The sequence below is a fragment of the Oncorhynchus clarkii genome, chromosome 2 (genome assembly GCF_045791955.1).
Source record: "Oncorhynchus clarkii lewisi isolate Uvic-CL-2024 chromosome 2, UVic_Ocla_1.0, whole genome shotgun sequence".
In the NCBI taxonomy this organism is placed as follows: Eukaryota; Metazoa; Chordata; class Actinopteri; order Salmoniformes; family Salmonidae; genus Oncorhynchus; species Oncorhynchus clarkii.
The window spans coordinates 28299592-28322376 of record NC_092148.1 but is presented as its reverse complement, the minus strand read 5'-3'; the positions used below and the strand labels follow the sequence as shown (position 1 = coordinate 28322376).

General features: G+C 41.4%; 2 protein-coding genes across 6 annotated transcripts in view; one reads left to right on the top strand and one right to left on the bottom strand.

Moving 5' to 3' along the window:
• LOC139366098 (protein Aster-A-like) overlaps positions 1-13142 on the bottom strand; it is a 35039-nt gene extending 21897 nt beyond the window's left edge. The window contains exons 1-3 of one of the 5 annotated variants that reach the window (XR_011626720.1): positions 12833-13125; positions 12042-12234; positions 7669-8821 (exon numbers count right to left, since the gene is read on the bottom strand). Coding sequence is in view for 4 of the 5 variants with exons in the window: in XM_071103212.1 (XP_070959313.1) it covers positions 7669-8144 (476 nt within the window). In the remaining variant the exon portion in view is untranslated. Of the gene's footprint in view, positions 1-1815; positions 2041-7668; positions 8868-10735; positions 11397-12041; positions 12235-12832 lie in introns of those variants that run through there. The other 4 variants (XM_071103212.1, XM_071103200.1, XM_071103227.1 and 1 more) reach the window with 4 other exon arrangements.
• Positions 13143-14309: 1167 nt separating this feature from the next.
• LOC139366125 (sodium channel regulatory subunit beta-1) lies at positions 14310-17698 on the top strand. The gene is made up of 6 exons (XM_071103254.1): positions 14310-15048; positions 15379-15545; positions 15868-16105; positions 16516-16690; positions 16914-16968; positions 17192-17698. Exons 1-5 carry the CDS (start codon positions 15003-15005, stop codon positions 16957-16959), a joined length of 672 nt encoding a protein of 223 aa, XP_070959355.1. The 5' UTR covers positions 14310-15002; the 3' UTR covers positions 16960-16968; positions 17192-17698.
• Positions 17699-22785: the final 5087 nt, after the last annotated feature.

Here is a 22785-nt window from a genome sequence, read left to right as displayed (position 1 = left end):
CTTGCGCTTAATTTGCAGTTTGGTCAAAACTGACAACCGCCTTCTGTTTTGACTCTTACAATCATATCGTACTAACTAGCTATAAACACACACAAACAGTCTCTTTCAACAGACACTGTGGTCTACTGTGTGAGCTCATTTGATCCTTTTGTTCATCTCAAGCAATAACTGATAGCCCACACACAGACACAGAGTAATCCCTCCACTGTATACAGCCACAAGCATTTATACACTACCACCAACCTCTAGATCATATTGTTCACCCTTCTTTTGCATCTGTTTCTATTTCTCTCTTCATGCACCTTCTGTTTCTCTTTTCTCAGTGTTCCCCTCTTCTTTTTTCCTATCCATAGCCTCAGTTCAGTCAGCTTCCCCTTCTCCATTGCAGTCTCTCTTCCCTTTCCTCTAACTTCTCTCATTACTGCCAAAACCACACTGGTCCAACTGTCGGTTGTCATGGTGACCTGAGGGAAGGTGGGTGGACTAGGGGTTAATATCAGCATTATCGCCAAGATAACAACCCCCTTGTGAAATAACCCACCAATAGTAGCTGTGATTCTGAATAATGAAATCATAAGAATGAGCCAACACTTGAGGCGATGCCTGCTGCCAGATTTGTGTATTCAGAAATGTTCTCAAAGCACTTTATCCATGTACAGTAGGGTTTCCCAAACTAGGTCCTGCCCCCCCAAAATTGTGAAAGAATTAAATGTCAATGTAAAATACTGTCATATAATTATACAGTTAAAGGTTTTATGCACTTTTCGGTATAAATAGCCTCTAAAATATAAATAGACCATACATGTAGAAATGTGTGTTTTTCTGGGAGGCTGAGAGTGCTATTATATGAAACAATATCAGTAGGCCAACTTGTTACATTTACAACGTGTCTAAATCCTATCATCAACTGATTTCAGACAGTGTATGTATGGCTGTGGATTAACTGCATTGTGTGAATGGGATGTTACAATATTGGCAGTTGATTTGACAAATTAATGGAATCATTCCTCTAAAAAAGGCTGGCTGGCTAGCTTACATACAGTGCAGAGAAATTCTTCAAATTCACAATTTTAAATATTTTTTAAATCACAGAAATAGCAAACCATGGTTGACCAACTCCCTGACCAAAATGGTTTAAGTTTATCCCATCATAAGAAGGTTCATGTCCTTTCTAGTATTCTAATTCTGTGGGGTGTGACCCTTCAAATACGTCACTGGTGTAACCCGAACCGGACATTATCGTGCTCGTGTCAATCTGTCAGTGAGTTTGCAAACGACTGTCAAATGGAACTACCACAATATTGCATATATTTTATTTAGCGCTCTGTTTTTGAAAGATTACTTTCACCCAAGCACAGCCTACTGTAAAACGAGTCAGGCGCAAAATGAACGCTACCACCATCCATAGCGCCTGTCAGACAACAGAACGTAAACAGCGATAGAATGTAACTCTGAACTCGCGCTGCCTACGTGAGATATGAATTATACAAGAACAATAACAGATGCTGTCAGAAATTAGCCAAATCAGATCGCTGATTTCGACTGCTATAGACGCACACGTATGGCAGGCACACGGGTTCCGAAATTGCCATTCGAATCAAACGACGTTCATATCCTTTCTACCAGTCCATCCATCTTTCAATTGGCAATCACTGACTGCCCACAACCACTGACCCCCCCCCCCCCCCCCCCAGTTCCGCATCCACATGGATACGACTGTAGCCTATACCTTTAAAATACGAGGACAAACAGGCAAAACATTTCCATTTGGAGGGCAGACTGCCCTATTACGTAAATAATAATATTGCCACTTACTCTACCATGTCATGAGGTGTTTTCAATTTGGACGTGATGTCCACACGCTGCTTTATAGTATCTGTATCACTTGGGCACCGGTCCTGTGTGCACAGCGCCGAGCCAGCCGACGCTACACTGTCCATCCAATGCCTGTTTTGTCGGATATAAAAACGAGCACTTCATGTGCGACCTGTTTCACTTCCCCATAACCAACATCCTTCCCTCGCAGGCAGGTAGCCCGAACTCAACCAGTCTCCTATTCTGTGTCTGAGCAAGCTAGCGTTGACAAGCTGCGCCCATAAGTAATCCGTTCTGAACACACAGGCAGCAGAGAAAGGGGGGAGGAGGAGGCACAAGAGAGGCCATGCACAGTAGCAGTGCACTCTTATGGAAAAAAATAAATAAAAAAGGGCCATCTAGAACCTAAAATGGTTCTTCAGAGAACCCTTTGAAGAACCCTTTTTGGTTCCAGGTATAACCCCTTTGGTTCCATGTAGAACCCTTTCCACAGAGAATTCTGCATGGAACCCAAAAAGAGTTCTACCTGGAACCAAAAATAGTTTTACACGGACAGCCAAAGAACTCTTTTTGAACTTTTTTTCTTCTAAGAGTGTAGCGTTGAACAGAGCCAAATAAAATAGGTTTTCAGAGTATTTGTGAGTTATTTTTAAATCAATAAAGACAGTATTGGGAAAGGTTATGAAAGAGGAGAAAATGCAAGCAGCTGTAGACAGATTATATATAGGCCTAACATGGTGTAATGAAATGGTGTAATACCAAAATATCACAGCCATTTGCTAACATGGTTTATCACACTGACTGTAATTATACAGTGCTAAAACAGTGCTGCCCGCAGTGTCCACCTGGCCGAAGCCCACCCAATCCTTTAACCCTCAATCGCTCTGTCCATCTCTGGATTAGAGACCCACTGAGTAGGATACATCATAATCCATGCTGTACAGATCCCCCTTCTCTTGCTCGCTCCCTCTGTAATCTGCTTTTCTGAGGTCCAGGAGTGCCTGCTGTAATCTCTTCAATTCATAGGGCAGGCAGGAGGGGAGGAGGGTGAAGAAGGGAGCAAGAGAAAGAACGAGAACGTGAAGACGAGTGAGGGGGCAAAGAAGATGGGATGCTCAAATCTGGTCCCTGGCCCATTCAACAGAAAGTAACTTACCAAAGAGCAGTGGTTGCACATCATTGATAGGAGAGAGATCAATGTTCTTTGGGCTAATTAGATGAGTGGTGTTTTAGGCCTGTGCGCCACACATTTTTCAGGTGAGGCCCTGTTCCAAACTATCTAGCAGAAAAATGTCTGAGTGGCAGCCTTTCTGCTGAGTGGGAGATCTGAGCCAAAACTTATTAGTCAACATTAATCCAAACATAAATATGATGAACAGTGGGCGACACCAAACACCTCAAATATAGGCTACAGAGAGACAATGGCCTGGCCTGCAGACAATTGATCTGCAGTTGTTTTTGTGTGTCGGTGGATTATCAACTGGGATTATGTGGCCAGCAGAGAGGGGAATGGGGGGGACGGTACAAAGGCAATTACTCAATTAGATATCCGTCTGCCAAGCAGGTCAGGCCTAAACAGACAGGGAGGACATGCATCAGCTAGTGGTTTTCCCTTCACCTCAGTTAACTTAACCCCACTCTGCAAGTAATGTTTGACGAACTGTTGACTAAAAGAAACAACCCAAGGGTGAAGAACATATGCCTAACCTACTTTTTTTATTTATTTTATAAATGTGATGGGTTTTAGTTGTTCAGCTTCAAGTGTGCACGCAACAGTGGTGGAGCTGGAGAAAACATGAACCCCTCCCCCCACCCACCATATTACTGTCATCCATCCTCTGTTACCTAACAGATTATGGAGAAATGTTATTTGGAAACTTACACGTCACGTTTGTCTTACATTAACACTTTGTTAAACCGTCAAAGTGCAATCTTTAAGATGTTAACTGACTTCATGACTGTGGTGCTGAGATCTGATAGCCAACTGTTCCGTGTTAGGCTATTTACTAGCCTTATATTGGAAGAAGTTGCCGCGCCGTCGCTCAGACTATCGCTACAATTATGCTACTGCTTAGACAGTTGTGCGGTTGTGCAAGTGACTGAGGTCTGATCACCACGGGAAAGTGCTTTTAAGCCACTGAGGAATCCAACTTGGTCTTTGATAGATAAACACAACACACAGCAGTCCCCAACCAACAAAGTGTTGGGGTCTGACAAAAGGAGCCTATAGACTGTAGCCTCTCTGAGGTTTAAGGTATAGGTAATATCACCTTAGGCTATATTAGCCTTAGTCTACCTAACTACCAAGTCTCTACAATAGAATGACTGGGAGATGTGGCTACACAGCATCTTGTAGGAACATGCCTCGCATAACATATCTCGCATTTCTCCACGTCAGACTGCTTCACACATGAGTTGTTGGCCTCCGATTCAAATCAACTGCCGCCCCCACTAAACACCCTGAATACGCGACTGTATTATAACTCATTATTTGCATTAGAATCCTTCCATGTTCTTCCAATGCAAATTGTTATTCAGATCCCCATGGAAATTAGCCGTCTGTTGAGACCACCACAGCGTCCACACAGAAGTCATTAGCCTAACCATAACTAAAACGCCTTCATTGGCCTTAATCATCCGTTCCCGTCAGGGTGTGGCTGTCAATGGTCAATTATTCTCATCTACACTGTGGGTTTCTTTCATGCAACAGGACAAAAACAATGGTAACCAAAATATATTAAATGAACTGGCTAGTGTTTTAATGATATAAGAATATTGTGCCTCATTGTATTAATGCGTCCAGGCTAAATGGGAACGAGTCCAAATAGTCTCAGGCCTAATAAGTTCACGTGTCCTCTAAAACAGAGGGTCAGCAAAAAAATATTCCAATTTAGAGTCAGTGTTACAAAACACTGGAATGAAACAGAAAATGCTTGGATTTCACCACAACTTGATCAATGAAGTGTTGATGACAAGATGACCATCATTCACAGCAATGGCCTTTTCCGACTTCAACTGTATATGCAACAGAAGTTTAAATGTCTTTGGCTAAGGTGTATGTAAACTCAGTTTTTCACAATTCCTGACATTTAATCCTAGTAAAAATTCCCTGTCTTAGGTCAGTTAGGATCACCACTTTATTTTAAGAATGTGAAATGTCAGAATAGTAGAGAGAATTATTTATTTCAGCTTTTATATATTTCATCACATTCCCAGTGGGTCAGAAGTTTACATACATTCAATTACTATTTGGTAGCATTGCCTTTAAACTGTTTAACTTGGGTCAAATGTTTTGGGTAGCTTTCCATAAGCTTCCCACAATATGTTGGGTGAATTTTGGCCCATTCCTCCTGACAGAGCTGGTGTAACTGAGGTTTGTAGGCCTCCTTGCTCGCACATTCTTTTTCAGTAATGCCAACACATTTTCTATAGGATTGAGGTCAGGGCTTTGTGATGGCCACTCCACCACCTTGACTTTGTTGTCCTTAAGCCATTTTGCCACAACTTTGGAAGTATGCTTGGGGTCATTGTCCATTTGGAAGACCCATTTGCGACCAAGCTTTAACTTCTTGACTGATGTCTTGAGATGTTGCTTCAATATATCCACATCATTTTCCTGCCTCATGAGCCATCTATTTTGTGAAGTGCACCAGTCCCTCCTGCAGGAAAGCACCACAACAACATGATGCTGCCACCCCCATACTTCATAGTTGGAATGGTGTTCTTCAGCTTGCAAGCCTCCCCCTTTTTCCTCATTTTACTGTGGATATATATACTTTATATAGATATATATACTATAGATATAGATTTTATATAGATATAGATACTTTTGTACCGGTTTCAGCCAGCATCTTCACAAGGTCCTTTGCTGTGGTTCTGGGATTGATTTGCACTTTTCGCACCAAAGTACGTTCATCTCTAGGAGACAGAACGCATCTCCTTACTGAGCGGTATGACGACTGCGTGGTCCCAAGGTGTTTATACTATTGTTTGTACAGATGAACGTGATACCTTCAGGCGTTTGGAAATTGCTCCCAAGGATGAACCAGACTTGTGGAGGTCTACAATAATTTTTTCTGAGGTATTGGCTGATTTCTTTTGATTTTTCTATGATGTCAAAGCAAAGAGGCACTGAGTTTGAAGGTAGGCCTTGAAATACATCCACAGGTACACTTCCAATTGACTCAAATGATGTCAATTAGCCTATCAGAAGCTTCTAAAGCCATGAAATCATTTTCTGGAATTTTCGAAGCGTTTTAAATGCACACTCAACTTTGTGTGTAAACTTCTGACCCACTGATATTGAGATACAGTGAATTATAAGTGAAATAATCTGTCTGTAAACAATTGCTGGAAAAAAAATTACTTGTGTCATGCACACAGTAGATGTCCTAACCGACTTGCCAAAACTATAATTTGTTAACAAGACATTTGTATAGTGGTTGAAAAAATGAGTTTTAATGACTCCAACCTAAGTGTATGTAAACTTCCGACTTCAACTGTATATATAGCCATTGATTCTTGACGATTATAACTTATGTCGTACCCCATCAGAACTGATATTAGCTATAAAAAAAATGTTTTACTGTAAACAATGTAAAAGCAAAAACTATAATTTTGTCCTTATATCCATAGCTCGGTCAATTAATTTAAAAGCGGTTACATTTATCCAGGCCCATCCCTTAGCTTTTTACCAAATCAGAAGGGGGGTGGCCACTTTGTTATTGTTTCAACTAATGAATATAGCTTTAACCACCTTATATAGAAACTACAGGCAGTATAATTTAGGTGTAAAATTATGTCAGAGGTCTATCTTATTAATGTTTCATTAAAACAAAACAAAAACTGGTAAATGAACAGGACAAGGGCACTGCTGTTAATGTGGAGCATAATAACACCCTCTGCCTGCCTGGATGGTCCTTTAACAGGCTCACAGAGGACACTGCAGCACCACCAGAGACCCCCTCCAATTGGACAGAGGTGACATCATCAGACAAAGCGTGGGCTCCTATTGGCCGGCGGCGATGTCATGGATTCTAAGCAGGATGAGCGGTGCACACAAACCCGCCTCCCTGATCCTTGTGAATGACCAAGCGGAGGTGTCTCTCTCTCTCTGCTACAACAGATAGATCTCTCGTTTTCCCTAACATTTCCTTTAGCGTACTCTCTTTTCAGCCTCATGCCTTTGTCTTCATATGCTTATTTCTCTCCCTCAATTTTACAATTTATCTAGAATAGAATTTAAGATGCAGGCTTACTTTAATTGTGGCGGTGGTAGCACCTTTAATATTGTGACCAGTGCTAATGATTTTGTTCTCTTAAAGAAAGATTATAAGAGCATAATGAACATGCTCCTCTGCCTGCCTGACCAAATCAAACTGTGACGTAACCCAGATTGGAGTTCACCAGGACATTAACAGCATAATCTGCCCTCTGTGGTTTTAGTGCTTAACCAATAAGCCCTCTGCTGTGCCCTTTCCAAATAGTTGGCTTGTGGTGTGCCATTACAGAAAACTGTATCGCTGTCAAACAACCGTGCCATTTATTTTATCTGTGACACACCATTATCAGTCTCCTCGTCTTATCTAATGTAATATCAGTGAAGTATGTAGCCTGTGAATTATCATTTAACCTTATGCTTAGATATAAAATGGACTAAGTGCCTTAAGTTACAGTTCCCAGTTCAGTACATCACAAGGCCATGAACCAATGTGCTGCAGCTTGCAAATAACTGAGCCCATCCCTAGATGGGAGAGCCTTGAGGGGGGTCTGAGGTGAGTCTTGCAGGGAACCTGAGGCCTCTGGCTGCCTGGCTGTCCTAGAGAGGAGAGAGATAGAGAGCAGAGCACTGACCTGCAGCTGTCCCAGTCAGACTCCCTGCTGAGCAGACTCCTGAGGGACCAGCGTGAGCGCCGGCCGAGAGACGAGCTACGTGACCAGGAGATGCGAGACGACGGGGGTAGCAAGAGGTCCAGGGAAGGGCCAAGGACTGTGTCCTCCACGTGGGGGGGCAAGAGGGGTGAAGGGAGAGGTGAGGGGCTTCCTTGAGGAGTAGCGCTCCCCTTCACCCTCTCTACCCCCTCCTCCTCAGTGCCGTTCCACCGGGGTTTGGATGACTCCTCTTGTTCTCCATCGCTCCTCTTCTTGGTCCGGCCTCTGCTCCGGTGGGGGTGGGTGAGCCGGTGGCGGCGGGGAGGCCGAGGGCTAGGAAAGCGGGACCAGGCCTCAGTGTCTGAGGACGGGGGAAGGATGTTCAGCGTGGGAATGGGGACGAGCTGGGTCACCCCGCTTTCTGGTCCGGCGGTGGCCAGTACAGACATGGTCATCATTCTCAGAGCTTCTTCAGACCAATTGTTTTACTTCAAAACACCCCGATGAAGGCTTGCTGTGGCGAAGCTAATTATGCTGACACTAGCTCAGGATGTTGAGGAAGTTAGTCTGAGATCCGATCAAACTTCTGCTTTTTGATACAAATCAATTGTGGACTTGTCCTAGACTGCTAGGCTAAGATTTGTGAATGTACCTCATGTTTCCAGTGACATCCAGATGGTGCAGTATGAAAGATGCCATTATGGAAGGCAGGTTTTATTCTCCATGGTAGTGCAGGGCATGACAGTACTACACTAGGTTATAGTCGTTTAGCTTCTCCCCCTAATTTCAGTCAATAATGTTGCAGCAGGAAACCAGGGTGGGACCCTTATTGAATTAAAAAAGCTAATACAACGCAGTCTTCTCCCTCTAATATTTTCCAACACTCCACCTCATGCTCTGTGCGTGGGGCTTCTTTGCATCTTTTTGTCAGTAGTCTGTAGTTTTGTTCCTCACTTCCTCCTCTTCCGCAACTCCACCTCTGTCCAATGTCTCCGTCTCTCCTTCGATGTGCCTGCTCTCCCTCTTACATTGAGCCAAGTTCACAGGCCGTGCAGTCTCACATTTGGTCTCATTATAGCAACGGTTGAACTTGCGGTGGGAGAGATAACGATCTATGTCCCGCTGTTGCAGGGGGCTGAGGAGAAGAGAGACTGTAGTATTGGCTAACAGTCGAATTCTCCCTTAATAGACAGAAAAAAAACTAACATTGTAGAAGATCAATTTTCTGGACAAAAGATGATCCTAGTTACTTTGATACATGTTATCTATTTCTATTGGTTTTGAGATCTGACCTCAAATGGTATCAGGAAGTACTGAATGACACAGACAGCTTGTTTTGAATTATTGATCGTCAGAGAGACAGATCGATGGAAGTTATCTATTCCGTGTCCAATATCAGTGGTGTCTGATTGCTTTTGATGCATCGTTTGGTTGGAAATTGCTGTGAGGCAGATTTTGCAGCTTTGCTCCCTTCTGGTATTAAGTCAGTAAAAGTGATTATAGTGCGCACTTGGAGTCAAATGATGAGAGATTACGCTATTAAAGTACTTTTAAAAAACATACACAATACGTACAACAATCCTTTATCCCATCTCAAAGATTAGCTCAAACACCCCAACAACACCTCCCATTCTTCAAATCTCAAGATCCAACTTAACCACATTAACATCCCCTCTTTTCATTCTTAAAGCTTCAATACGGAACTTTTGGGACGACCCGACAAAAATCATATAGGATGTCTAAGAAGCGGTAGATCTGTGCACTATTTCTATGCTCCCCATTCTTAAGTTTCATTTTTTACTTTTGGTTTTGTACACCAGCTTCAAAACAGCTGAAAATACAATATTTTTGAGTATGAAAAATATATTTCAGCGGATGGTACAATGATTCTCAACACTATACTCACTTGTTTTGTCACAAACTGAAATTAGGCTACCAGCAAATGGCAGAGAGATTATAAATCGACAAAGACAAAAATCAACTCTCAGCCAGACAGCACAGATGATGCAGAACATATGTTATATTGTCACAGACATGATGTGTGTGTGTGTGTGTGCGTTTGTATCTACTGTCTAGCTTCTTTTGACCAATTGAATTTTTATAATTGTTTTTACCTTTATTTAACAAAGTCAGTTAAGAACAAATTCTTATTTTCAATGATGGCCTAGGAACATTGGGTTAACTGCCTTGTTGTGGGGCATATTTTTACCTTGTCAGCTCGGGGATTTGATCTTGCAACCTTTCGGTTCAAGTCCAATGCTCTAACCACTAGGCTACCTGCCGCCCAGCAGGTAAGTGCAGGCACTTGTTTTATAGTCAAGGCCCAAGCCCTACAGTGTATTTGGTCATCTGTTTACACAAGATAAATCTTGGCATGCTCTTGTTTGCTAATCCATGGTAATACTCGTGTGACACTCTCGATCTTTGCTTCACACACAGCCATATCTTGTAAACTAGCAATAAAACACACCACAGAGATTCAGATGGGCTATAAACAATCATCAACAGCAAGGACTTCCCCAAATCATGTTTACGTAGGTGCAATACTAACCTGGCTCCAGTCTTAAAAGTTATGATGACACAAACGCATGGGTAAAATAGGATCATGGCATAGATGACAACAATTTTGTTCAGGCAGGGCCAAGAAGTTATCAGTTGGGTTGCTATTATTCACAACTTCAACGTCCTCACGTCAACTTCAAACGCTTTTCAATACAGTAACGTTAACCTGTCTGTATTCAATACAGTCTGTCTAGTTAGCTAACGTTAGATATCTAGTCTTTGGTAGGTACAATAAAAAAAGACTATTGTAACTAGTTAGCTAAAATTAGCCTAGCTTACTGTCTTGCCAAGTTTCAATATCTTCAGAGCCTCTGAGGAAGTTCCCAACAACGTGCTTCCACATCTCCTGCATTGATTGATGTTTGGGATTTTAGGCTTGGTTTCTGTCTAAGCACTTTGTGACATCTGCTGATGCAAAAAGGGATTTGTAAATACATTTGACTGATTGCACAAAACAAAACGGTTAACATTTGCATTCAGTTCCTACCTCCCATTTGATGAATTTCCCCCATTTCGATTATCTTGCTCGGCTTCGAAGACAAGCCGAGCAACAGTGCGAGGAGCGATATTAAAATCCACTTTTTCACAGGATCCCATCAGCAGCATTCTTTTGAGATGTAAAACCCTCCACTCCTGCTGCCAACACACCAGGCAGCTCGCCGAAATAGACCTGACTGACAAGATAGTTAGCTAGCTAACCAGACTTCCTTGCTAAATATACACGTAGCTAGCTACTGCTGGAACATAGAAGCAGTCAACGTATTGTTTATTCCGACATATGCCTAGTTGAAGCGAGCTAACTGTTGGCTAGTTAGATAACAAAACCATTAGCTAGTTATGCTAACGACGTCGTAAGCCAGCTAGCTACGCACCGGGTAACGCGGTTCGTTGTCTGCTGGTCTGACGTTATAACTGGCTTGCTAACGCTAGCGACATTGCTTGCTGGGATTTATTGTGCTTTTATCTTGTTGTCTTAAACATCGATGATGCGTCTTATATGGGAAACTTTAATGTTTCCCATTTTTGTGTCTACCACTTTTGGCTAAATATCTTCTGCAAGACAGAAAGCGACCGAAGCGGAATCTCAACAGAGGCAAACAAAAACTTTTAAGAGGGAGGCATCAACACTCATATATATTCGTATATTTCCTGACTACTTCTAAAATGTAACATTATGTTCCGAAGCCACACAAATATCTAACTGTGGGTTGATTTGTATCTAAATGCTTAAAAATATTGCTAAATAATAATACACTGTTACATAATAATTTTACATTATAACCCTTTCCCCAAAACGTGTGGTACAGTCTGGTGATAAGAACGCCGGATGACAAATAACGGGTTCTCATGATGATGGGAAGCACTTTAAGCGAATCAAACGAAGCTCTATCCTAGTAGGGCGGGCTTAAAACTGTGAAACTTTATTCAGCCACAGGTGACTGAATCAACGCCATCTCAACGATCAACACTAGAATAAAAAGTGCATGGCTAGCGCCCACAACAATCTGTGAATCTGTAATGCCTCTCAATTAATGACTTAATACCATGGGAGCTGTTTAAACCATGTCCAATAATGCAGATAGAAATGTATAGATGAAGGCCAGGAATAGACTTGTTGCGCCCTCTTGTGATTCAAGTGTGTGCAGTCACAATAATGATATGCAAAATAATGGACTTTAAGCACGCTTGAAATTTCACACAGAGGAAAAGTACAACTAAATACACATATTTAAATTATCATGAAACAACCTTGATATTGTTGATTAATATAGGTTTATTAGTCCGGATCTCACCTTCATGAGGTAGGTCACAGTGGTCCACCATTGCTGCAAGGCTTGTGTGTGTATGCTGCTATCGGCAACTCTCTCTCTGAGCTGTAACTGATTAATTTCTGGCCAAGCTGAGAGATACGATATCCATGCAGTCGAATACTTTGCGGCTGCAGGCGCCTGGGTGAAAGACAGGTCACCTTGTTCTGGTAGAAGACTGAAAGCAAGAATGGGATATTGACAAGGAACAGGAGCATTTGGTTTCACCACTTGGGCATTCTATCAGAAACAACAGACAATACAGTAACCTATGTTTTATAATAATAATAATAATTAATACAACTGAACATTTTAGTAGACTAACAAGATGTATGTATAAATGTATGATATTTAGGTTAATATGAAAGTGCAATGGTCAACAACAGGTCAATGTTTGTGTATGACATCTAGACAGGGGCAGAGACATGGACAGTGTTCATGCACGTGACAATATTTACTTACAATATGCTCTCTCTGCTCACCCTCGTTTCCATGTGTATGCATATATTGTATAAGTACCTGTGTAACTAGGCTATAACGTTGTTGTCTTAGCATTTACCTCAAAAAACTTGTGAAAAGTTTTTCAAGAAATAGACTGCTCAGTCTACATTTAGTCTACATCATGATTGATACTTCAGGGACAGATGGGCTACAGAGCTGTATGTAAAATGCAAAGAAATATCAAATCAATAAAACATGTTCGTTTGTTACATTTAATATGTTAAATAAACCACTTTAAATTTTAACAAATCTAGCACACTATTATACGTCCATACCTGAATAATGTTGCTGGTAAAAGCTGCTCCTCTCACAGGGGTTTATAAATTTCACTCGAGCTTCAGTTTATCAGACTATTTCACGAGACAATTATTCTGGAGAATAGCCAATAGTGGTCGCAATTACTTTGCATTTTCAGAATTCCCTCTTTGGTTTACATCTTCGCGCTTCATGGCATTTTACATCCGGTTATAAACACCTGGACAGCTCCAGTTCCATGGTGCTAACGACTCAACGAGAATCCGAGTTTATGCCTGCGCAAACCAGGTCACGGAGAGATGTGTTGCTGAACGCTTCCCTTCGCAGAATGGGGAACCAGAAACCAGATCTGGGCTAAAAATAAAAAACACCAGCATGTGTGGTTTGGAATAAAGAGAGGGTAGGTGTGTGTGTGTGTGTGTGTCCTATACAGGAGAGATGAAAGCAACATAACAAATGGATCCCCCCCCTCTACACCAACAGGCATCATACATAAATGTAACTGTTTATCTTGAGTCAATATTTGCTTTAAAGCTTTAATGATGTCAACCCTCAAGGTCTAAGTAAACCTGTGTGTGTGTGTGTGTGTGTGTGTGTGTGTGTGTGTGTGTGTGTGTGTGTGTGTGTGTGTGTGTGTGTGTGTGTGTGTGTGTGTGTGTGTGTGTGTGTGTGTGTGGTTACATCACATGAGAATGTCCTAGACATACAAACAAGACCTAGACGTTCCCTGACAGAGATGAATTGCATCTCTTGTTATTGTGCATATCAAATTACTGTACATCATAGAGCACATTTCATTAACCAGCTGAGATTTCATCACATAACAAATACATTTGAAAACATGTGAGGTAGACATGTTATTAGATCCTCAAAGGCTATCTGCTCCTTGGGTCTTTTTATCATTATGTTGTCCTTCAGTCATCTGTTTTGTTGACCTTGCCTTCTATTGCAATAGCCTTGTGTTTCCAAGTAATTTGTCATTGAATGAACTTCAGATTCCTGATAACAGATATCTGATGACATTTGATACATCAACCCTGCCTGTGCATCAGACTGACAGTTTAAGAAAATGTTGCTTTTGCCAAGGAAGTTATTAGAAATATAATAGAATATAATAACTTAATTTTCCATCCCACTTCTGACACTACTAGGAAAGGCCAACAATGACAAATACATTCATGGATTGTTTGAGGTTCTGGAACATTATAGAGTTGTGCATCATGTGTGTCCTACAAGCAAACTATAGACAGGCACACATTTGAATACACATAGCATGTCTGTATCTTGCCTCATTTGCTTAACAAATTTGACATCATGTCACATTTCCTGGTCAGTGATAGCAGAACTGAATACTTATTTGTTGATTTTTTTTTCTCTCAGCTTAGAGTGTGGACAAAATGTTTATCGAAATAATCCTCCTTCATAACCAAACTGTTATTTGGGCAATGTGCATTACAACTGCAGTTTCATTACTGCCTATAGGGTCCATCTATTCTCAGAGATTAAAACCAGAATGATCAGTGACAGACCATTCAATCAAAACCATAGGCCATTGAAAAAATCCAAACAAAGAACAATTTAATTGATTGATAAAATAAGAATAGATTGTTGGTTAAAACAAAGCTTAATTAAAAACAGCCCCATATGATAATTAGTTGGCTATGATTTGCATTAGAAAGGTTTGGTTGGCTTGGCTATCATGCAATAGTACATTGATTTCAACTTCTCTTACGCCTTGGCCTGGGTGCGCTAAAACTGTTGGACATTCAAGACAGGCATGTATTCACACGGTCTAAAAATAGCATTGTAAAATACGAACTCATACCGTGTAGACTAGACTGTAGGCTGAAAACTGCATCGATAGCTTCTGTATTGTTATTATTCGCGTAGCTTGAGGCAAATTAATAAGTAATAGACTCCGATTATTTGACAGAGATCATACATCAACTTCAATCCGTTTTTATCTAAACAGTTATCAATTGGAAATGTCAAATCAACCCTGATTAAGAGGAAATCAGAACATGCCAGAATAAGGTGGGAAAAGTATTGATTAACAATGACGAAGTTAACAACATAGCAACCTATTGGAAATTTAGTTCACTCCGTTTCATGCAAGGATAAACTCGTGGGGAGTAAAGCAAGAAAATAATTGTATTCTATTAATTTGCTGGCAAGAGTTTTGGAAGAAAAATGATACAACAGTTATTATCGTCACTCCTGGTCTTTGTTCTTTGTGGTAAGTTTTCCATTAAAAAAAGATAACGAATCAGCCTGCATAACACATTATAAGGCTATGACTATGGCCTAAGGCAAAAGTCAAGTGTGTAGCCGACAAAATGCGTAAATATTAGCTTGTTTATTATATTATACATAATTATAATTATCAATACAATGTATTGTTCCTGATCATGTTAGTGTTGTTGTTATTTATAACCCCACTGATCTTGGGCAAGTATTTCGTCATCATGTCAAACTGCTGTCTAATTCCTTGCTCTTCTCTCTTCTGACCCGAACTCCCCACTCCTCTTACTCTTTTTCTGGCACCATGATCCCCTGGTTACCCAAGTGCCACATTGTCATGGGGGCTGTGCAGAGGTGGACTCCATGACAGAGGCGGTGGCCGGGGAAAGCTTCCTCATGGGCTGCATCTCCTGTAAGAGGAGAGAGGAGGTCCAGGCCCAAACCACGGTTGACTGGCACTTCAGAGCCACAGGAGAGGAGGAGTATATCCACGTAAGTAGGCCTACTACATAGTACTAGCTGTAAAGTGTATTATGTATTAATTAGTGTGTATTATGTATTAATTAGTGTGTATTATGTATTAATTAGTGTGTATTATGTCAGTGTATAATGTTTTTGTAAAGTGTAATGAGACTTGTTAAATGCACTGTAAATAAAATGTGACTTGACTACCAAGACAGTAGAAAGGCTAAAAATGACAATATGGAACAATTTGTTATAGAGGAATGCATGTGTAATACCATGGGTGAAATATTATGTAATTTATAATCTGGGAGTGTATAAACACTGTGTGGGTGTTCTACTTTCTTTCAAGATCTTTCACTATGACCACCCACACCCCAACACCCTCCACGAGGACTTTAATGACCGGCTAGAGTGGCAAGGAACAATGGGGAGTAAGGATGTACAGATAGGAGCCATCTTCATTCACAACGTCACGTTTAATGACACAGGCACCTACCGCTGCACCTTCCAGCGCACCCTCTTCCTCCCATTGGATAATGAATATATCACAGTGGAAAAGGAGGTGGAGCTTACTGTGGTGGCCGAAGGTAATGGGGATCCCTCCCAGTGAACAATGTTTCTACTATCTATTGCTTTTTAAATCAATCTCTCTTTAATGGTCTTTGTTGTGTATGTGACAAAGTCCTGAAGTTCTTCCTTCATGGTTTTCACAGTCTGACCACGCTGCATATTTAGACTCTTTTCCCTCTTAGTAAAAAAACAATGCATCTTATGTAACACATGTTTATGTGATGATAGGATGAATCCAAAAATACTGTTAATTATCCACATTTTCTTTCCTTACTTCCTCATCCATACCTTTTTAAAAGTGAGGCCCATTAACCATCTACTTAAAAGTACTCAGATTCACCTTGAACTCTACATGCACGCTATAGAAATGAATGTATACAGTAAAGTACACATGATCTCTGCAAAGCACTCCCTCTCCTCCTCCTAGCCAATCGGGAGCTGTTGTCGGTGGTGTCAGAGATCATGATGTACGTGCTAATTGTGGTGCTGCAGCTGTGGATGATCGTGGTGCTGATCCACTGCTACAACAAGATCTGGGCTGAACATGAGGCACGGGATGCCCGCAAAGCCCTGAGGGCCCAAAAACTGGCCCTAATAAAAGAGTGAGAGCCAGTCTCACTAATTTATACCTTATACTGTGCAAATGTACACACCATAGAGATTGTGTAATTTGTGAATCAAAGTATGTCTATGGTACATATTCTCCATTCTACTCTATACCAGATACTGTAACTTCACTTTCTATGTCATTATTTCTCTCTCGTCATCCCTCCATCTCTTTTGCTTCCTGACAATTAACTCAGTCTATTTTTTTTACATTTCCAGACCTTTAGACTCAAAGGACAATTGTGACGGAGTGCTTCTGGAGTGACTTGTTTCAGTGAGTTTGTTTTGAAATCCTCTCACATGATTGAAAGTGTAATTTTATAGACTTGATTGTACCGTAGATATGACTGTAGACCGCTGACTGCAGAGAATAAATTGAATTACTTTCCCCATTATAAATTAGGACACAATTTTACTGCAATCAAAAGCTTTTTTGCATTGCTATTCTTAAAGCAGATGTTCGATCTTGATGTATTTTGTTTGTGTGTATCTAACAGGTAAACATCAAAGGTGGAGAACTCTGTCACAAGCAACTGTTGCCACTACACTACAAGGCTATTATATCATAGAAATAGAATTTGAATGTCTTAGCATAGTGTGTAACACATGCAGTTTACAATGTACTTGATTTACTGTACGAGGTAGTTGCAGCTGGTGTGAGTGGTGATTAGATTAACAGGTGGTGCCGAATAGCCTTAGTGTGTCAGCTCAACAGAGAATGTCATCACGTGATGATCAACAGTTCTGACAAAGCTCTGATTACAGATGGTTCCACCTGAGCTACATAGAAAGCTTTGGCAGGAACAACCGTGCATCTACATAGGTCTCATCTGCAACCATGTTATTACAGATTTTTTAAATCGCCATTTTCACAAGTATGTGGTACATTTTCACAACTCTTAGAACAAAATACCAAACTGGTCACACTTGTAATGCAGCAAGTCTTTCATTCAAAACCTGTCATTGTCCATTCATTTGGATTATAAACATCTCTCACCCCACAACCATTGATTCAAGTTTATTGTGAAATGTAATGAGAATTGGTTTCAAATCACCGAAACACAATATCTTTTCAAATTAGTTTTTTTTTTATTACCAGTTAATCCAATATCAAACAATGCAAGATAAGGTGTTTCAAATCACCATTAGAAGTTCTGAAAGTAATATGTTACAGTACTGTTAATTACAGTAGATTCAGTTCTCACATTAGGCAATACACTTACAGTACCCAACAAAATTGACAGAAAATGTATCCAATGTGTGATCAATGAAAACATCCTCTACAATCATTCATGCACATTTAAAAATATATATAATTGCAACATAGGTGTACTGTCTGTAATCAAATGTAAGAAATTAAATTAAACAAATTAAAATAAAACAACGTTTAGCATGCATTAATTTGCATCAAGCCTGTCTTGTACATTTGGCCAAAAATTCTCATCCACATCACAGTTAATGTCATTGTTCATGCATTGAGGTAAAAACATTTTGGTAAGGCAAATCCAAGCTTGACATTGGTCTGAAATGATGTTGTCACATGCCTCATCCATGGCCAGAAGGAGGGTGGCACGCTCCTGGGGAAAGCGATCGTACACCTACCACCATGCTGAAAATAATTCCTCAATAGGGTTGAGGAAAGGAGAGTATGGGAGCAGGTATAGGGTCACAAATCAAATCAAACTGTTTTGGCCACACACGCATGGTTAGCAGATGTTAACGCGAGTGTAGTTAAATGCTTGTGCTTCTAGTTCCAACAGTGCAGTAATATCTAACAAGTAAATCTAACAATTCCACAACAACTACCTAATACCCACAAATCTAAGTAAAGGGATGCAATAAGAATATGTACATATAAATATATGGATGAGTGATGACCGAGCGGCATAGGCAAGATGCAATGGCTGGTATAGAATACAGTATATACAGTTAAAGTCGGAAGTTTACATTCACTTAGATTGGAGTCATTAAAACTCGTTTTTCAACCACTCCACAAATGTCTTGTTATTAACAAACTATTGTTTTGGCAAGTCGGTTAAGACGTGCTTTGTGCATAACAAGTCATTTTTCCAACAATTGTTTACAGACAGATTATTTCAATTATAATTCACTGTATCACAATTCCAGTGGGTCAGAAGTTAAAATACACTAAATTGATTGTGCCTTTAAACAGCTTGGAAAAATCCAGAAAATTATGTCAGGGCTTTAGAAGCTTCTGATAGGATAATTGACATCATTTGAGTGAAATGGAGGTGTACCTGTGAATGTATTTCAAGGCCTACCTTCAAACTCTTTGCTTGACATCATGGGAAAATCAAAAGAAATCAGCCACGACCTCAGAAAAAATAATTGTAGACCTCCACAAGTCTGGTTCATCCTTGGGAACAATTTCCAAATGCCTGAAGGTACCGCGTTCATCTGTACAAACAATAGTACGCAAGTATCAACACCATGGGACCACGCAGCGATCATACCGCTCAGGAAGGAGATGCATTCGGTCTCCTAGAGATGAACGTACTTTGGTGCGAAAAGTGCAAATCAACCGTGAAGATGCTGGAGGAAACACATACAAAAGTGTCTATATCCACAGTAAAACGAGTCCTATATCGACATAACCTGAAAGGCCGCTCAGCAAGGAAGAAGCCATTGCTCCAAAACCGCCATTAAAAAAAGCCAGACTACGGTTTCCAACTGCACATGGGGACAAAGATCGTACTTTTTTGAGAAATGTCCTCTGGTCTGATGAAACAAAAATATAACTGTTTTGCCATAATGACCATCGTTATGTTTGGAGGAAAAAGGGGGAGGCTTGCAAGCCGAAGAACACCATCCTAACCGTGAAGCACGGGGGTGGCAGCATCATGTTGTGGGGGTGCTTTGCTGCAGGAGGGACTGGTGCACTAAACAAAATAGATGGCATCATGAGGCAGGAAAATTAAGTTAAAGCTTGGTCGCAAATGGGTCTTCCAAATGGACAATGACCCCAAGCATACTTCCAAAGTTGTGGCAAAATGGCTTAAGGACAACAAAGTCAAGGTATTGGAGTGGCCATCACAAGGCCCTGACCTCAATCCTATAGAAGACTTGTGGGCAGAAGGAGGAGGCCTACAAACCTGACTCAGTTACACCAGCTCTGTCAGGAGGAATGGGCCAAAATTCACCCAACATATTGTGGAAAGCTACCCAAAACATTTGACCCAAGTTAAACAGTTTTAAAGGCAATGCTACCAAATAGTAATTGAATGTATGTAAACTTCTGACCCACTGGGAATGTGATGAAATAAATAAAAGCTGAAATAAATAATTCTCTACTATTCTGACATTTCACATTCTTAAAATAAAGTGGTGATCCTAACTGACCTAAGACAGGGAATTTGTACTAGGATTAATTGTCAGGAATTGTGAAAAACTGAGTTTAAATGTATTTGGCTAAGGTGTATGTAAACTTCCAACTTCAACTGTACATATGAGATGAGTAATGCAAGATATGTAAACATTACTAAAGTGTCATTATTAAAGTGACTTGTGATTCGTTTATTAAAGTGTACAATGATTTTGAGTCTGTATGTAGGCAGCAGCATCTCTGTGATGGCTGTTTAACAGTCTGAAGATAGAAGCTGTTTTTCCAGTCTCTCGGTACCAGCTTTGATGCACCTGTACTGAACTCGCCTTCTGGATAGTAGCAGGGTGAACAGACAGTGGCTCAGATGGTTGTTGTCCCTGATGATCTTTATGGCCTTCCTGTGACATCGGGTGCTGTAGGTATCCTGGAGGGAAGGTAGTTTGCCCCCGGTGATGCGTTGTGCAGACCGCACCACCCACTGGAGAGCCTTGCGGTTGTGGGCGGTGCAGTTGCCATACCAGGCAGTGATGCATCCCAACAGGATGCTCTCAATTGTGCATCTGTAAAGGTTTGTGAGGGCGGTTGCGCCTTCACCACACTGTCTGTGTGGGTGGAACATTTCAGTTTGTCCGTGATGTGTACGCCGAGGAACATAAAACTTTCCACCTTCACTGCTGTCCCGTTGAAGTGGATATGCGGGTGCTCCCTCTGCTGTTTCCTGAAGTCCACAATCATCTCCTTTGTTTTGTTGACGTTGAGTGAGAGGTTGTTTTCCTGACACCACACTCCGAGAGCCCTCGCCCCCTCCCTGTAGGCTGTCTTATCATTGTTGGTAATCAAGCCCACTACTGTTGTCTGCAAACTTGATGATTGAGTTGGAGGCGTGCATGCATGGCCAAGCAATCATTGGTGAACAGGGAGCACAGGACGGGGCTGAGCACGCAGCCTTGTGGAGATGTTTCGTACCTTCACCACCTGGGGGCGGCCCGTCAGAAAGTCCAGGACCCAATTGCACAGGGCGGGGTTGAGACCCAGGGCCTCAAGCTTAATGATGAACTTGGAGGGTACTATGGTGTTGAATGCTGAGCTGTAGTCGACGAACAGCATTCTTACATAGATATGATTTTTGGCCAGATGGGATAGGGCAGTGTGATGGCGATTGCATCGTCTGTGGACCCATTGGGGCGGTATGCAAATTGAAGTGGGTCTATGGTGACAGGTTAGGTGGAGGTGATATGATCCTTGACTAGGCTCTCAAAGCACTTCATGATGACAGAAGTGAGTGCTACTGGGAATAGTCATTTAGTTCAGTCATCTTTGACTTCTTGGGTTCAGGAACAATGGTGGCCATCTTGAAGCATGTGGGGACAGCCGACAGGGAGAGTTTGAATAAGTCCGTAAACACAGCAGCCAGCTGGTCTGTGCATGCTCTGAGGACGCAGCTAGGGATGCCGTCTGGGCCGGCAGCCTTGCGAGGGTTAACACGTTTAAATGTCTTACTCACGTTGGCCACGGAGAAGGAGAGGGAGGGGGCCGTAGTCCTTGGTAGCGGGCTGCATCGGTGGCACTGTATTATCCTCAAATCAGGCAAAGAAGGTGTTTAGTTTGTCTGGAAGCAAGACATCAGTGTCTGGTTTTCTTGCCTGTAGACCCTGCTACATATGTCTCCTGTCTGAGCCGTTGAATTGTGACTCCACTTTGTCCCTATACTGACATTTTGCTTGTTTGATTGCCTTGCAGAGGGAATAAGTACACTGTTATTCGGTTGGCCATATTCCCAGTCATCTTTACATGGTTAAATGCAGTGGTTTGTGCTTTCAGTTTTGTGCAAATTCCGCCATCCGTCCACAGTTTCTGGTTAGGGTAGGTTTTAATAGTCACACTGGGTACAACATCTCCAATGCACTTCCTTATAAACTCACTCACCAAATCAGCATATAAAATCGATGTTATTCTCTGAGGCTGCCCGGAACATTTCCCAGTTCGCGTGATCAAAACAATCTTGAATCGTGGATTCCGATTGGTCAGACCAGCGTTGAATAGTTCTAGTCACGGGTACATCCTATGTGAGTTTCCACTGACATTGACCAAAAAGGGACACAGTCTTCCAGCTGATGGCTAAACTCGAGTTACACTGCCTTATGCACAAATTCATGCTGTTTACTCCTATGAACAGAGAAGGTGAAATATTCTGTTATATAAAAAAAGCCCAAGCCGCTAATAACAACGCAAGCCTATAGATACACTTTCCTACTCATTCATTACTGCTGCAATGCTTGTTGTAGTGCTGAGTAGAAATTGGAAGAATTAGCATTTTATTCCTTATAAAAGTGTTGAATACAAAGTGTTGACAGTAATTAGTAAGAACATAAACAGCATATCTTTGCTGTGTTCATTGACAGTCTCTCTCTAGTCATGGTTTAAATGTTTTGAAATCTCACAGTATCAACTTTGCTGTAGCTTTCTTTTATGCCTGCTATGTTACTACAGACGCGGCCATCTGATTGGCCAGCGGTAGACCTATAGCGCAATTGATTTGCTCTCTGGGCCCGCCGGAAAGGCAGAGTTTGTACCTTCAGACACATGTAATGGTTCAAAATGGCAACAGTTCACCTACCCACCTCGTAAATCGGGTGCACCTACCGCCAGCACCCTGAGATGTTTGGAGATCAACCATTGGTGACCACTGCTCTTGAAAATTGAGTGAAGCTCCATCTTGTGCTTCTGTCTGTGGGCTGTTATTTCTGC